This window comes from Emydura macquarii, unplaced genomic scaffold, assembly GCF_026122565.2.
Source record: "Emydura macquarii macquarii isolate MOO-44397 ecotype Brisbane River unplaced genomic scaffold, CSIRO-AGI_Emac_v2 contig_2422, whole genome shotgun sequence".
Taxonomy (NCBI): Eukaryota; Metazoa; Chordata; order Testudines; family Chelidae; genus Emydura; species Emydura macquarii.
This window is the reverse complement of record NW_027132559.1, coordinates 4037445-4055336: the sequence shown is the minus strand read 5'-3', so window position 1 is coordinate 4055336 and position 17892 is coordinate 4037445. Positions and strand designations below refer to the sequence as shown.

At 42.8% G+C, this 17892-nt stretch overlaps 1 protein-coding gene across 2 annotated transcripts in view; it reads left to right on the top strand.

The window, feature by feature from the left end:
* Positions 1–17892, top strand: part of NOD1 (nucleotide binding oligomerization domain containing 1) — a 41217-nt gene that overhangs the window by 6156 nt on the left and 17169 nt on the right. For both annotated transcript variants that reach the window (XR_010922329.1, XM_067561815.1), the window contains exons 2-4: positions 9138–9475; positions 11508–11682; positions 14757–16560. Coding sequence is in view for 1 of the 2 variants with exons in the window: in XM_067561815.1 (XP_067417916.1) it covers positions 9233–9475; positions 11508–11682; positions 14757–16560 (2222 nt within the window). In the remaining variant the exon portion in view is untranslated. The remainder of the gene's footprint in view (positions 1–9137; positions 9476–11507; positions 11683–14756; positions 16561–17892) is intronic.

Here is a 17892-nt window from a genome sequence, read left to right as displayed (position 1 = left end):
GTTCCTTGCTACCAGAAAATTAGACGAGTTTCTTGCATCACCAGGAGAGGGAGTGGCAGGCATGTGTTGGGATTTGAGAGAAACAATTTTAGCAAAAAGAGGATGTGAACAGTAGAAAGCAGAGCCAATGATTTTGGCTGCACAAAGATGACCATTTTAAAGAGCTGTAATCAGCAGACTGGCTACGTCAAAATGGCATCATCTTACTCATTTGTTTTTTGCATGACTCCGGCTCAGTGATTGTACAACCTTGTTGTAAGTGCTAAGTAGTATTGTTTCTACTTACCTACAGCAAGTCTTGACCGATGTCCTCCTTTCATTTCTCTCTTGCTCCAGTCCAATCCCGACCCCTCCCATCTTCTGTTATCCCCAACAATTCGTGCTTCTTTCCCTCTGTTTCCAATGTTGCTATTGTTTCCTCTGCCCTGCAGATCCCTTCATGATTTCACCTGTCTATTACTCTAATTCCCTTCTCTCCTTTGCTTTTTAAATTCCTTGAGTGAGCAGTCTGCTCCCTTGATCTCTCTTCCTCCAGTTCTTTGAGCTCATGTATTCTGGCTTTTGCCCATTCAATCTACTGAGACTGCTGTCCTCAAAGCATCTGCTTATTTGTAGCCTCATTACTCCCTCTTCTTCTCCACAATCCTCACAGCTATTCCATGGTTATGAGGCAACACATTCTTAATGCTCCTTCAATTTTTTTTCATAAGCTTTTCTGCCCTCTTTCCCTTCACTGCCAGAGTTCCCCCCAGGCTCAGTCTTTGGCTTTCTCACCTTGGGTGATCTTATTTGATCCCACTGATTCAGCTGTCATATCTACACCTACGGCTTGTAAATCTCTCTCTCCATCTCCATCCTTTTGGTAAACTGTGCAGTCCCACATCTCCATCTGTCTCTGATTATCTCCTTTCAGATGTTTCTATCCCACCTCAAACTCTTTATGTCTGAAATCAAATACATGGTATTTTCAACCCATACCCTTGCACCTGTAACACTGTTTGTTACCCAGGTTTGTGGCTTTGCTGTTCTGTAAGCAAGTGGAAAGTTTAAGTTCCATAACAGCTCTAAAATCCACCCTTTCTTCTCCAGCTTTGATAAAATCCTACTCTTTTTCTTGGTTGTCAGTTCAACCTCCTCCTTTCTGGGTGTTTAGGCCACTCAGGTATGTATGTATCTAGTTAGCCTTGGCTGACAAATCTATCTACTTGTCATAGAAACACACATTAGCTATACTTGCAGGCTGTTGTGGTAGTATTGCTAGAGGAGGAGTTCCACTTGCATCTCAATTGAATGATGTCTTATGATGGATGCGTCCTAAAATGTCCACTCCAGGACATAAAACACTCAGAGGTCACGTGAGGATTATTTTTATTTATTACTCTTGTCATAAATGCTACGTCAGTTACATAAAACATTTATTGACTCCAAATTTTCAAAAGCTATTTAATATACTAACATACCTGCACCTGAACAACATCTTGTACCCCTAAACTTTTCCAGCAGAATTCTACATGCTGGAGAATTGCATTGGAACTGGAGCCGGCAACTGGAATGGCTGAGATGGATGCATCTCTGAGCCTAGCAAGCGGATTCTTTTAGCACATATTTCTAATTTGTAAAAGGATTTACAAATCCCCTTTCAATGTAGTGTGTGTATAAATCTGATTAATAATAAAACTAATATTGCAAGCTTGTAATGATGAACACACATAATACTTCCTAACAGTACAAAACAACGTAAGCCACATCTCAAAAGACATAAGGGTAGATGAGCTGTGTCAGATACTGTTCCTTCCAAAGAAAGAGCCCATGGACTTACAGACAAGTGCATAGGTATGAAGATGTCGCCATACTAGCTTTGGGGTTTAAGGAATGGGTGATTTAAGAAGATTAGATTAGCAAGAAAGAATTTTACTATCAAGTTTCTATGTTGTAAGCGCTTCTGAGTAGTGACTGTGTGTGTGTGTGTGTGTGTGTGTGTGTGTGTGTGTATAACAAGTGCTGCAATGGGTTTCCAATCCTCACTGGGGCCTTTGGGACATTATCACAACTTGAAGGTTCTGTTTAAGTAAAGTTAAGTGGTTTGTTTTAGCATGTAGCTGCTTTAGTTTATGAGAAGGACTGAGACTATGCACCCTGGGCGCACAGATGTACCTGCATTCCTATTAGCTTTTCCAAGAAGCAATCATTTAAGGTACTCTTCTAAACCTTGCCCTGATGTGACATTTGACCAGTTTATTGTGGTCATTGAAGATACTCATTTTTACTGTTTAATTAAACTGATACCTGCTTTCTAGAAAACCCAGCACCTGCATTCCTTCAGGTTTAACCTTCTCACTGGACACATCACCAGCATTGCCAACTCTCAGTTTTTTCATTAGTCAGGGGAACTCAGCCTCCCCCACCTCCTGTGAATAACGGGATGGCTCTTCTCAGCCTCCCCACCTCCTCTCTTCTTCGTTATAGCACCCAGCCTGGGAAGGGGGAGGAAGCGGACCCTGCTGCAGGTGCCCCAGGCCTGGGAGAGCGGGTGAAGAACCCCGGAAGCAGCAGGCAGAGCAGCAATGGGGCTGAGGGGGCCAGAACTGATGTGGGAGCTGGCAGCAGATGCAGGCACAGGAGTGATTTGGAGATTGGGAGCAGAATTTGTTGCTGAGCAGGGGGATGAGCAGATGTGGAGGTGAGAAAGCTGCAGGGGAGCCTGAAATCACATTACTTAAATAACTTGGGAGAGTGGGCAGCACTAATTGTAGCACATACGCTGGGGCGGGCAGGCAAAGTTCAAAATGCCCAATGTAATCTCTTCATGTTTCTGGGACCAATCTCATGATATTTTGGGGTCTGAATTTTTTAACCTTCGGGGTTGTCAGTACTGCTCCTGATTCCTTCAACATCTCCTAACTTTGCATTGCCGGCTTTGATTTGCCTGCTCTGGGTCATCATCTGATTTTAATGATCTTCCCCTTTCTTCCTTCTCCTGATCCTTAGCCTCACCCAGCATCTCCTCCTGCCTTTTCCTCATACTTCTGTATCCCTCCCACACCTACCAGCACAGTTTCACATCACACGAAGTGGAAGAGGAGAGAGAGAAAAATCCATACATGTATATACCCACCTTCCAAAATGAACCAGATTCTGTACTGAAGTGGGCTCAGGCAGATTATGCAGTCTCTCCCCTCTCCTGGGCCCTTTTCTGCTCCTTTAAATCAAACAAAACAACAATTTTTCACTTTTCTCTATTTCTTCTCTCTTTTGTATTGTAAACTGTGCACCTTTTCTCTAGAATGAAGGGGTAATCATTAGAAATTTTATTTTCTTTAAAAGATCACATATGCCTGAAAATATTCAACCTATTATTGTTACAAGCAGCACTTAAATTTATTAGAACTGAAAGAGATTAAAGAAAAACATATCACTTCCTATTTTTTTGTTTTGCTCATGTGACAGCACTTGTGTATAGATACTCAGTTGGTAAGTCTCCCTGGGTGTTTGTGTGATTCTTTCATGAAATGGGAGGACAAAAACAAACAACCCACAATAAGAAAATGGGTTCCATTGTAAGCTCTTTGGGACAGGGAGTGTCTTTTTGTTCTGTGTTTGTACACAGAATGGGGTCATTGGTTCAAAGTGCTACAATAATACAAATAATAATAATAAAATATTACAACAAAAATGACCTAGGAATTCATGAGTGGGTATAGTATCTTAGAAGAGTCACAAATGCTTTTCCTGACCATATTTTAAGACGATAGTGTCTCTTTAAAGAAGGCTTGCAAAAGTTTTAGAATGAAGTGGTGTTTAAAAAATGGTTTAGTCATCGAGGTTCGTGTTATTACAAAATGAGATTCTTCTGACAAGGAGAAATGGTAACGTGGCTGCCAGGAAGCTAAGTGAGTCAGGAACCAGCCAGCTCAGCTGCGTGGGTAACATGAATGGGATAACAAAGATGGATTTGTCTAATAGGCCCAGATCACTTACTTGTGGCTGAAAATGTTAATCAGACTGTTTAGGTGTCATTACATTCAGTCAAAGAAACGTGTGGCATTTAGAACTTGTCTAGGCTAGGGATTTGCCCCAGTTTTAGCCATTGATGACCCGTCACTACTGCAGCTGCACCTGTGCAAAGCCGTAGGCCCAATTCTTAGCTGGTGTAAATTGGTGAGGTGCATATTTGGGTTCAGGGGGCACAGTGGAGCTATACAAATTTACACCAGCTGTGAATCTGGCTCTTAGCGTAGATAGGCAAAGTCACTACAAACCACGCTAGTGCGAATCACATCATATCCTAGTTTCAAGCAGGGGTAATCTGCATTGCTGCATATTGCAGCTTTTAGTGTGGATATGCAATGTGCTGTGAGTTTTCACTGGTGTCTGGTCGCTATGGCAGAAATCTCCAGTTGGGATAAGGCCTTATTGATAGCTGGGAAAGGAAGGAGGGTGTGGGAAAAAAAAAGTTGGATTTGTTTGGGAGAAAGATTTATTCAATGGCAGCCTTGCAGTTCAGGATTGCCAAACATCAGGTCCTCCTGGGGAGATACAATTTTAACTTGTGGGACTCCCTCAGGTGGTTTGCTGAGGCCCTGCCCCAGGACCAGGCCGCAGACCGTACCACCATCCTAGATGAAGGAATCACAGTGGCTAGGGCAGCACTCCAGACATCCAGTGATGCTGCTGACTTGGCGGGTAGGGTCATAGCCTCCGCCCTTGCCATGAGAAGGTGCTCGTGGCTGCAATCCTCGGGCCTGTCCCAGGAGGTGTAGCAATCAATTCAGGACCTTCCCTTTGATGGGTCAGCCCTATTCTCCGATCAGACCGATGCAAAGCTGCACGATCTGAAGAACTCCAGGCCACACTTTGCTCCCTGGGCCTGTACACGCCCCAGGCTTCCAGGGGGCAGGCAGCAGGCGCAGCAGAGCCAAGGCCTCCATCTAGCCCCTTTCAACCCTATAGGAACAGGAACAGGGAGTTCAGAAGTAGAAATCAACCCCCCAGCTCGTCTCAGCCCCCCAACAGGGGCCTCCCAGGGGGTCGGACAACAGTTAAATAGTTTACACCTATCCCACCAAACAATCCTCCCTCTACGTCCCTCTTCAGGGACCTCTCTCACTTCAGGTGTCTATCCTCCCCAGCCACAGGTGTTTCTCCGTCTCACGGTGGCTGGTTCCCACTACCAGTTCACAGCCCTGTCCTTTGGCCGACCCGCTGGTGGTGGACTCCCCGGACAGTGATGAAGGCTGTTCCATTCGAGAAACTGGTCCAGTCGGTCACCCTAATTTCTGATGCTTCCAATGTAGGATGGGGAGCCCGCATCAGCGCCAACCCAGGGGCTCTGGTCGGGGGAGGAGAAGCTCCTGCACAGCAACGTGAAGGAGCTGAGGGCCATTCGCCTAGCGTATAAGGTGTCCCTCCGATTCCCAACAGCCAGAGTGGTGAAGGTGCTGACGGACAACACCGCAGCCATGGTTTACATAGACAGGCAGGGGGGAGAGCGCCCCTCTGCAAAGACTCCCGGGAGTGAGAAATGATGAGGCGGATCGCCTCAGCAAGTTGTTCCTACCCTGCCACAACTGGCCGTTGCACCCAGAGATGGTGGCAATGATCTTCCAGAAGGGGGGCATTCCCCAACTGGACCTATTCTCGTTGGCCTGGAACGCGAAGTGTCCGAGGTTCTGTTCACCCTGGGGTCGCATGACTGGGTCGATTTCCGATGCGTTCCTCATGAACTGTTGCATCCAGACCTGGACCTCATGCATACCATGGCCTGGAGGCCCTGTGGCTGGCAGAGGGAGAGAGAGCCTGCTCGGTGCATGCCTAACAACGGCTTGGCAGCAGGAAACCTTTGACACAGGGTGCGGATCGGGCTAAGTGGAAATGGTTTACCTCTTAGGCAGAGTCTGGGGCAGTCTGCCCAGCCTATCGCCTTAACAGGTGACCCTGGAGTACCTGCTCCAGCTAAAGTTCCAGGGTCTGGCGCTGGCCTCGTTGAAGGTTCACCTGGCAGCCATTTCAGCCTTCCTAGAGGGGAGACCGCTGTTCTCCCATCCCATGTCAGTCAGGTTCCTCAAGAGGGTGGAGAGGCTTTACCCGCAGGTCTGTGACCCGGGGCCTCTCTGGGATTTTAACCGGGTTCTCTCAAGACACACCGGGCCCCCCCTTTGAACTCATGGCTTCATGCCCCCTGCTCATGCCTTCAGGGAAGGTAGCCTTCCTAGTGTCCATTACCTCAGCTAGGAGGGTCTCCCAGATTAGGGTCTTAACCTCGGAGCCCCCTTATACAGTCTTCTATAAGGGTAAGATGCAGTTGAGGCCGCATCCAGCCTTCCTGCCCCAGGTGGTTTCCCAATTTCATTGTAACCAAGATAATTTTCTCCCCGTGTTTTTCCCAAACTGCACGGTTTGGAGGAGAGAAGATGGCATCTCTTCGCGGATTACATCATGCATCAAGTTCTGCTACCTGCAGGCGAGGGTGTCCCTTTCGGAAACCATCACAGCACACTCAACCAGAGCTCAAGCGCCATCGCCCAGCAGGCGACAGAGGACGTGGGATTCAGCAGAGCCGTGCTGAGGCAGCTCATCGGTAATTCCTACCCACCTCCAAGGTGTTGCTTGTTAGTCACCTATAATGGAATGGACATGAGCAATCACTTGAAGAAGAAAACAAAGTTACTTACCAGTAACTGATGTTTTTCAAGATGTGTTGCTCATGTCCATTCCACAACCCACCCCCAGTTCCAGCTGCCGGAGTTGGCAGAAAGAAGGGACTGAGGGGGTGTAGGGCCGGCAGTGCCTCATATACTGCGGCATGTGCGCAGGACTCCAGGGGGCACCAGAGCCTGCCTTACGGGATCTGCTAAGGGGAAAAAAGTTCCGGGAACCATGCATGGTGGTGTGCACTCACCTATAATGGAATGGACATGAGCAACACATCGCGAAGAACATCAGTTACTGGTAAGCAATCTCCGAGGACACTCTGTAACTGACTTGCAAGTTACCATACTTCTACAAAAAAACTGCAAAAAACAGACTTCAGGGAGAAACTGCATTGTTAGAACTTATCTGCAAACTTGACACAATCAAACTGGATCTAAATAGGGACTTGGAATGGTTCTCTCATTACAAGAAGTAATTGTCACTGTTCACACATTCTCACCTCCTAATCAATGGTTGTGAATAGGCCTCATCTACTCTAACTGAATGGACTTTGCTTATTTCTACCTTCCCCATTGTTGTTCCTTAAACTTGGATATGTATATATATACACATCTCCTCTCTGATTTCTATTCCTCACATCTGATGAAGTGGGTTACAGCCCACAAAAGCTTATGCCTGCAGAAATTAAATTTGTTAGTCTTTAAAGTGCTACAGGACTCTCGTTCTTGTTTTCTGACTTTCTCAGAAGCCACACTGGCTATAGCAAGGAGACCTGGATTTATATTCTTTAACAGGTCTTTTTTAGCACACAGTTCTCTCATCTGTGTTAGTGATCGTATCGTGTCTCTAGGTAATCATGCAGGGGTGGGATGGGGCGATGGATTAGCCAGTGCCTGCACAAATTTCAAATTAATAGCTACGTTACCTGGTTGATTATGTGCAAGCGCTTCTCATAAAAATTTAGGTGGGTCTGATGCTGCATGATATTAATTATGGAATATGAATTATGACTCTCTCCAAGCATAGTTAGCCATATAGAAACATTCTATGAATCTAACAGTTGGATGTAACTTGTGCTCAACTAGTGACAGGACAATTCATAGAGCCCTGTATGGATACAAAATTTGTGTCCGTATCTGATCTGCAATCATGGTCTATGGATATACAAAATGGATGTATTCTGCAAGATGTGCAGATTTGCAGGGCTCTAGATATTCATAGCTGAACCCAGCAACCGCCTCCTCCAGCACTGGTTTGGTTTTAGCAGCTTTCTTGGTATGGACTTATTATTAGGATGGAAGACCAATGAATTACAAAGCATGTAAACCAAGGAATGTGGCTACACAACCAGTGATCACGTGGTAGCCAAATGCTTCGTTGAAGCACTAAGATCACTGGAAATGGACATAAACTGAATATCTAGCCAGACTATCTTAAAGACCTAGCTAGAGACAGATCTGGGTGGTGCTCGATCTACAAAAAGAGGCTATGTCCCTTGGGGATTTGCTGTGAAGATGATGTGCCCAAGTAGAGGTCCTCAGTTTTTGTTGATCATTGTGGGTGTGATCATGTATGTATTCTGTGATTCCACATCTACTTCCGTCATCCCTTATCACAAAATTGTAATCCAGGATTGAAGCTGCTGCTTGTCTTGTTTGGAAAAAAAACATGTTGCTAGCTAATATGGTTGTAGAGGTAAAAGTGAACCAAGTCTAAACCGATGCAGTGATATTTCCGAGAGTCTGTGCACAGTGTGAAACAATGGTTCTAAGGGGGAATGAACTGCTTCTGGCATATCAATTGGGTGTTAATTCTGAAACCTACAGGTGATAATTTAATTGTCAACATTATTTTCCTCCTGATCATTTTTGCAGAAACATCCAACTAATGTCATCTTCCCACCCCAAACTGCCTCCCAAATCTACCCAGATGCCAACTCCCCCCATTTTTTAATTTATCTGAAGTAGTCACAGGTTCACAAGGCCTTGTCTATAGGGACAAATATTCTATTGACAAAATTTTAAACAGATTATTTACTTATTCCAATAAATGAGAACTGACCTTCTCTGTGAGAAATAATTACATTATGATGCAGTATCACTTTATTTCTTTTCTTCCCCACCCAAAGACATTTGGACAGATGCCCTGCCTTATTCACTGAAACATAAAAAGATAATATCAATATTCTATCATACACCAAAGGAGAGCAAATGAAGCAGACATAAGCACAGAGCAAGGCAGAATAAACCACATTCTTTATTATAGGGTATTATGTATCCTTTTGTTAGCCTTGACCATTAGGTAACCTTTTCCCAAGAGCAGTGTGAGTTCAGCTGCTTTTGGTAGGAAGTCAGTGTTTTTGGAAGATGATGTTAGCAATTCTATTATTGAAAGATTGGAAGTATTTTGTTTAATTGGTATTTGAGGAGTAAGTCTCTACAGTTGAATGTTCTTTTAATAGAAATTCCATTCTGTTACCTGCACAGGTTCAATAGCGTGAAGGACAATGTCTGTTTCACTTGAATTAAACTCCATTCTGATTCCATGCTGCAAATCTACAGTCGCTCAAAGATGAAGTTAGATGGAGCAGCTTCTTGCTATCTTAACAATGGAAGGTCAGTCTTGTGCTAACATAGAATTTATCCAGCAAGTACACTCAGGATCAAGTCCTCCACCCTTCCTCAACTTGCTGAAATTACATCGAGAACTTTTAGTCAGCAAAATCCGAAACACCCAGTGTTTGATTGACAACTTGATTAAGAATGAATACTTTTCTACTGAAGATGCAGAGATTGCCGCACAGTTTTCTACTCAAGCCGACAAGGTATTTTCTTATTTCACTAGCCAGCTGGAGCTTTTTGTAAACCACATAAAACCCGATCAGTTGAAGTGTACCTGGTAACTTCAGGTCAACTATCTATTAGACTTCTATTGTATTTGGTACTCTCAGTCCAGTTCCTACTGGACAGAGTCCCCATCTCAAGTATCACTGCCACTAATTGGCACTCTAGGGTAGCCTCAGCAGGGAGGCTACTGAATGGGTCTGGACAATTTTCTCACACCTAGAGGTGATCCTTCCAATGAGAAGGGTCATTGCTGAGGCAATCTAAGGAAGCTTACACAGGTGCTACCTTAGCTCTGTGGCTAAACAGAGAACACCAGTGAGCAAAGCTGCCTACCAGTCCAGCACCTTTGACAAGCACTAGATTCACATGGAAAATGAATGAATGTATTAAGACCATTAATAGAGTTGAAAATCACTGATGTATTTGGGCAATGAACAGTAGGGGGATAGACAGGCTACGGTTACCAACAAACTGAGGACTTGATTGTCAAACTGCAAAAGCAAACCCTGTGGGATGGGACTTTCAAAAGCACTGAGTGTTGGTCCAAGTCTGCTTTCGTTCACTTTACCTGGGTAGACCATCTGGATCCAGTATTCATTTAGGGTCTGAGCCAACTCCCATTGAAGTCGATGGTAGCCTTTCTGCTGATTTCAGTGGGAGTTGGATTGTCTCCTCTTGCCTTAGCAATCAATCTCTGTAAATCTGTTTGTTTGTAGTTATAAGAAAAGCTCTAAGAACATAAATTTACAACAACAACAAAAAAATCTGATGTAAGCACATTTTTAAGTGCACACCTGTATGGTTTGAGAGAGATTATTTCATGGTAACATAGGAGGGATCATAAGCCGGTCCTAGTTTAAAGGGAGAAAAGTGTTCATTTTAAAATTGTAATAATTTTTTCTACACACACTCTTCTCTTTAAAGATCTAAATGTATTCTGTATCCTTCTTCATTGAAATTGGGAAAAATCTTGATATCCTGATAAATTTAGGTTTAAGATTTCTGTCTCCAGTAGCAAATAATAGCAAAAATTGCTTAGGTTTCCAATTCTTCCAGAAGAGAAAATGCTCCAGGCATTTTTTCCTGTTATAATGACTTAATACAACACCTGACTCTTTCCCTCAGGAACCAATTACACAGCTTTAGATGTTTCAGAATTGTGTCACAGCTAGAGGAGGGTGAACTACAAAATATTCAGAATCCTGGGCTTCATCAATGTGCAGATTTCCCAAGCATAATGACTTTTGTTGGTTAGTGGAAATTGTAACTATAGTGCTTACTCTGTGTAGCTGGCTAAAGCTGGGAGTTGAACAGTGGAGCATTGTATGATCATCTTGGATTTTTTTTGTTTTGTTCAGTAATATAACATAGTAATAAAAGTCAGTCATCTACAGAGTTATGGCAGGGGTGGGGAGAGGTGACCTTACAGAGTTAAACTGCTATGCTTAAAGAAGGATCAGTGCTTGTTTGGCTCTGCATTCAAGTCGAGAGAGAGATTCTGCTGCCCACACTGCAGGTCGAGTTAGATAAGATTCTGATATAAAATTAAATAATGCAGCTTAGCCTCAGAAATCAGACGAACAGGCCAGGAAGCCAAAAATCAGTCCTCTGGGTTCATATTAATCTGGGCAAGATTTGAAATCCCTGCGTGACTGTAGTGTCCACCCAGACTAGGAATTTTCTTTGCATTCTACATTATGGAGCAGCATGTGTCCCTTACTTTATAGCTGGTATATGTACATAGTTGTAAAGATGAGCTCAAATTAAAAACACTCATCCAAACCAGAGTTGCAGATCCAGTCTCTTTGTAATGCCTGAATCTAAACACTCAGTCCAAACACACTGAATTTTGGGATAGTTCAGGTTCGGATCCAGATTCTGAACTCCCAAGTTGGGAGAGTAGAATCTGGACTTTGATTGGGGTCCCAACTCCAATCCTCAAAGGATTTCATAGCTGTAACTGCTATACAAGCCTACGTATCACTAACATTCTACGTGGTATTTCTTCAGGTTCGTAAAATTCTGGATCTGGTTCAAAGCAAAGGAGAAGAAGTTTCAGAATATTTCATCTATATCCTGCAAGAAGTCTCTGATGCATATTACGAACTACAGCCTTGGTTGGATGAAATAGGTTTCCACCCTTCAGAGAACATTCAAAATAAACCGGTTGTAAATACAGATCCAGGTAGGAAGAAGTGTAAGAGACAATATGCAGGTCAATTCTCTGTAGAAAATATGTCTCCAGAGAAAGATGTGTTACTATTAACCAGATTAACATCATTTATTCATTAGTTTCACTATTTGTCCTGATTTCCCCAGCCTTGGGAATCAAGCTTTAAAAATATGTAACCAGGGAGAGACCCTACACTATGGTTCTTGTTTTCAGTATGAGTAATATGGGATGAGATTTTTATCCCCCGACCCCCATTACTGTCTGTGGCAACATACAGAGTCTGTAAAAATTGGACAGCCAACAAGGGGAAAATATGCTGGTGAATGCATTGTGTAGGGCAGCTGTAGGCTTCACAGGCTTCTTTACAAATAGGGGATATATAGGAGGCAGGGTGCCTAGAACTGTGGGGATGCTGGGTGTGCTGAGATAAAACAGTCTCCTCTACTACCTAAGTAAGTTATGCTGGGGGCCATTTCAGATCAAAGCATGGCAGAAGCATGAGGGCCTATAGGTGGATTAAAGTCACTTTAGCCCCTCCCCATATAGGGCTGCAAGTCTGGCCGGTAATGACTAGTAGTACAGTCAGCTTTACCACTTCCATTTAAATATTTGAAATTGATTAATTCTAAAAGTATTCAGTTTTAGTGATATTTAAAACAAAGTAATGGAAGGGCAGTTATCTTACTGGAGCCAGGAGGGGGGAAAAAAGGAAAAATTTCAAAAAGCTTTACCAGGGAATCAGATGAAACAGCTGCACTGTGTATGTCAGATCAGCATTTTCAGGTGAACTGGAGTTTTCATTTTAACCCTGTAATCTAATGACAGCAGTTTAAGCATCAACATTAACTATTTCACTTTCAATCATTTTTGCAAAAATGTCCTGGGATTGTAGGTGGAGCTTGAGTAGTGTGCCAGCATGACTCCCGAATTACGCTTATAGTTAGGATGCTCTAACTAGGCCCTGGGAATAGTGTGATAAGGACACAGTGTGATGTGTATCTAGGATCATTCCTATTGTGCATGAAGTAACAAGAAACACATGGACTCCGTAGGGTTTGTGCAACAACAGCCAAAGAAAACTAACGTGTAAACACTCAGCTGCTAGGTGAAATGTCGCAGCATTAACTGTAGCTTGGCAGCAGCCCAGCCGCAATATTGGAATAGTCGTGTTGACTTAGTTGAACATGTCTATTTTGCTTTGTTTATATAGCTTTTGTTTTTCTAAACCTCAAGCGCTTTTTTGTTTATTTTTACATCTCGAATAGTGTTGCATCACGGTCTCATGTCAGCCGTAGAATTAATGAGTCTTTAATACAGAGCACAAACTAACTGCTATGTGATTATCTTCAGCAAAGTGACAGTCAGTAGATTTTTAGTTATATTATTAAAGTTAAAATGTTGCATTTTTGTACAGCCCTTCATCTCAAAGGAACCCAAAGCACTTTCCAGACTATAAAAATACAGGACTTTTAACCCTTCCCCCCACCCCTTCTGAAATGTAGACTCCTTTGCAATGAAAACACACAGCAACATTGCCTGATGGTTAGAATTTTTATTTTTCTAAGAATTGTTTTTTTAAATCTGTTGAGGTGCCTAGAGCCTGGGATGATGATGATTTATTAAATCAAATTAACAAATAGGCAAGGAGTGAAGAGCAACAAAGAGGATCAAAGGGATGGAATGCAAGACATATGAGCAAAGACTGAAGGAACGGGGTATGTTTAGTTTGGAAAAGAGGAGATTAAGGGGGGACATGATAGCGGTCTTCAAATACTTGAAAGGCTGCCATAAAAAAAGATGGAGAAAAGTTGTTCTCTTTCCACAAAGATCAGGACAAGGATCAATGGGTTCAAACTACAGCACAGCAGATTTGGATTAAATCTCAGGAAAAACTTCCTAACTAAGAACAGTAGGACAATGGAACAGCCTGCCTCGGTAGGCTGTGGAAACTCCTTCACTGGAGGTTTTCAAAAGGCTGGCTAGCCATCTGTCTTTAGACACAACAAATCCTGCATCTTGGCAGGGGGTTAGACTAGATGACCGTTACGGCAATTGGAACAACCTACAAGAGTGGAGAGTGTAACCATCTAAATTGTCTATTGTCTGGACCTCTCCACCTTTGAAGAAAGGGTGGTGGGGTCTTTAATAAATACATGTGGTTAGGCCCTGGGTTTTACATCTCATCCAAAAAATGGCAGCATCTAGCAACACAGTGCCCCATAATACAGTGCTATGCTGTTGAGCATGTAAGATTTAATTACATCAACTCAAGTCTGCAGGGAAAGCATTTATGAGACAGGAATTCTAAAGGCACTCAGGAACAACTAGCAATCAGATCTTTGCAATAGTCCTAGTCTTTTAACTCGGCATGTAGAATGTACCCAATGCTGTAGAAATAACTGCTCTTAGTTTGTTCCTTTGGACTGAGAAATCAGAAGGCATACACAAACCTTTTAGCCAATTCATGACTAGCCAGAAAATAAAGCGCACAGTTGGAGAATATTGCTAAGTAGAAATTATCCTTCTTATCCTGACAGGAGCTTTGCTAGTGCCTTTTAGATTTGTGCTGAACACATTCAAAGAAAAAAAAAAAGTCTATTATTACAAATTGCTTCTTCTCCAGAGAAACTCTGCTTGTCATTGAAAAAGCCCAAGGAGCCTCTTTGAGACTCTTGAAGTTGCCTCTAGAAATGGGAGGATTAATGAGACTTTTGGTATTGTACACAGTGATTATCACTGCAGGAAATGGTAGTTTCCAAATATTGATCATTTCATGGAAAATTAAGACTCAACTTTGTATATATTTCTGCAGCATTAGCATGTGCTGAGAGGACAAATGAACAGTGTATTCTAGTTAAAGCTCTTTGCAGAGGTTGAGGTCACAAGGTAAACACAAAAAGAGACAGCATGTATTTGATAAAAGGTAAAAGGGAGTTAGCTGTAGCTCTAATTTACCTAAGATCCACAGGCATAAGTGCCTGTATATAGTCAATCATTCCTTCTTAGTTCCCAGGCATGGCAGGACTTCGTATACTGTAGCCCTTATGTTAGATTCAATCTCTTTTAATAATGAATTCTCTTTTTAGTTAGCAGGTACCGGCAGAAACTCAAGTATGAATTGGGACGGGACACAAAGTTTGTTATGTCTTATGCTCAGGAGGAGGAGATGCTGCTTGAGGAAACCTATGCGTCTAGTCTTATTGAGTTGATCAGTTATACCAATGAGAGCCTAGGCAGCGTGAGCCGCTTAGAAGACCTGTTTGATGATAGAATTGGAGTAATTAATGAAGATGGAGAGACTATCTATGTCTTTGGTGACGCAGGTATTGGAAAATCCATTTTGCTACAAAAGATGCAAAATCTTTGGGCCAGAGGAAAATTGGATGTAGGTGCCAAATTTTTCTTCCGGTTCAGGTGCAGGATGTTTAGCTGTTTTAAGGAGAATGAAGCCATCTGTTTGAAGGATCTCCTGTTCAAATACAACTGTTACCCAGACCAAGACCCTGAGGAAGTATTCAACCACATCCTGCAGTTCCCTCATACAGCCCTCTTCACATTTGATGGCTTTGACGAGATGCATTCTGACTTTGACCTGAACAGCATCCCCGAGATCTGCTCACCTGAGGAACCTACTCACCCACTTGCCCTGCTGGTGAGTCTTCTCAGCGGAAAGCTTCTTAAGGGATCGAGGAAAGTTCTGACAGCAAGGACAGGAACTGAGGTCCATCAAAACATCATTAGGAAGAAAGTACTGATCCTAGGGTTTTCCAGCAATAACCTGAAGGAATACGCTAGGAATTTCTTCAGAGACAAGGAGTGTCGGGTATTGATGTTGAACCAGCTGGAAGCAAACCCCAGTCTCTGCAGTTTGTGTTCGGTGCCTTTATTTTGTTGGATTATCTTCAGATGCTTTGAACACTTCCATTCCATGTTCGACAGTCATGAGCTTCCAAACTACTCAGTTACACTGACAGATGTTTTTTTGCTTATGACTGAAGTTCACTTGAACCGAACTCTGAAAACAAATTTGCTGAAGAAGAACACCAGGAGCCAAGTGGAGACATTCAGGACAAAAAAGGAAACTCTGTTCTCTTTGGGTAAAATAGCACATACGGGGATGGAGAAGTCTCTCTTTATCTTTGACCAGGAGGAGGTCACATCCTTGAACATGTCGGAGCAGGATTTACACCTGGGATTCCTCAGGACGGTTTATGACTATGGTGGCTGTGGAGACCAGTCCTCCTATGAGTTCTTGCACTTGACCCTGCAGTCTTTTTTCACAGCTTTGTTTCTAGTTACTGAAGAGAAAGTGGGTACAAAGGAGTTACTGAAGTTTTTCGCAGAGTGTTCTTCCACTGAGACTGCCCCATCTACTTGTCTCCCTATTCGGTGGTTGCATAATAGACATGTAGGAGAAGATCCTTTTCGAAATAAAGAACATTTTCACTTTACCAATCTTTTCCTCTGTGGTCTGCTTTCCAAATCCAAGCAGAAGCTCATCAGGCATTTAGTTTCACCTACTGTCATTAAGAGGAAAAGAAATGCGCTCATCTCTTACCTTTTAGAAAGCATGAAATCTCATATGCAGAGCCTGTTGCGGGCAAGGATTAAGGGTTATAAACAGATTCAGGTCATGCCCAATTTTGTTTGGATGCTGAGGTGCATTTATGAGACTCAAAGTGAAAAACTGGCCAGGCTGACTGTCAGGGGCATGAGGGCCAACTATATAAAACTCACCTATTGCAATGCCTATTCAGCCGACTGCAGTGCCATTTCCTTTGTTATGCAGCACTTTCAGAAACATCTGGGCCTGGATCTAGACAACAATAATATCAATGACTATGGAGTAAAACAGCTTCTACCTTGTTTTAACAAGCTTACAGTGATCAGGTAGGATGTCGTGGCAGGTGACTGTTTCTCTTAGGTTTATTACACAATATAAGCATTAAACTTAAGAAACTCCTTAAAGCTTGAAAAGGCTAAAGACACCAACTGTTCCTGAAAATAAACTGTGTTTGGCTTTTAAAGCCTTGTTTCAGAATGATCACCTCAGTCTATTTTAAAAGCAGATGCTTAAAAAGAGAGAGCCTCAAACAGCAAAATTTGGATCAGAATTTTGAACATCCCAGAGTTTGCCAATTTCAGATTTTTTTTTGGTGTGTGTGTGTGTGTGTGTGTGTGTGAGTGAGAGTAAGTAAGTAAAAGGTAGGATAGCAATAGGGACCAACCGTGTGAATTTTGAATTCAGATTGCAAAATATGCCACCAGACGTTTGGGGTGCTTAGGTCTGTGGTTTTGAATTGTGTCCATCTCAGATTGTCTTGAAAGTGGCCCAGTTCTGTGAGAAAGCACTGCGGGGGCAGAGAGAGCAGGGAAGGAGAAGTACTTGCTGGTAGTACTTCCTTTACATAAAAATCCAAGAGCCTGTCCTGGTTTTGAAGTATGGCAGTGGGAGGAACCTGCTGCCATTCATAGCAACTGCTGATCAGAGCAGTGGGCCATTTGTGTTAACATGGCTCATCCTGGTGTGAAGACTTTCATTTCCATTTGTTAATTCCTGTAGGACAGAAAATGACATTTGTAACACCAAAGCCTAATTTCACAGTGAGTCTCATGAAAAGAAGCAGATGCCTCTGATCTGTAGAAGCTGAGCCTGATTCCCTCCAACGATCAATAGATCTGAGTGAGCAAGCTACCGACCTCTGGAATAAGCAGGAGTGGCTTGAAGCAGAGCATTCTCAGGGCTTGTCTACATGGCAGCGCCGTGCGGACTCTTGGTGTGTGAATTCTACAGCATGCAAACAGGTTGTGCTGTAATTACCCATGCAGACCCCGCTGGCATGAACTAAAAGCTACTAATTCTCATTACCTTTTAATTCATGCCAGCAGGACCTACAGTTACAGCACAATGTTAGTGTGCTCTACAATTCATACCCTGTTGCCGCTGTGTAGACAAATCCTTGGTGCTGGCCTTTGCTTCACAAATAGCACTGGTCAAAAATTTTCCATTGGATCAGTTTTACGTCGGAAAATGCTGATTATTTCTTGAAATTGAAATGTTTCACGGGAATATGTTGATTCTGATGACATTTAACAGAAACATTTCTAAACTATTCATTTAGATAAAGGTCAGAACAATTCAGCTTTATCCCACTGACTCTTGTATTATAAACTATAATATAAATTAAAAAAATGATAAAGTTGAAATAAAAAGTTCTGATT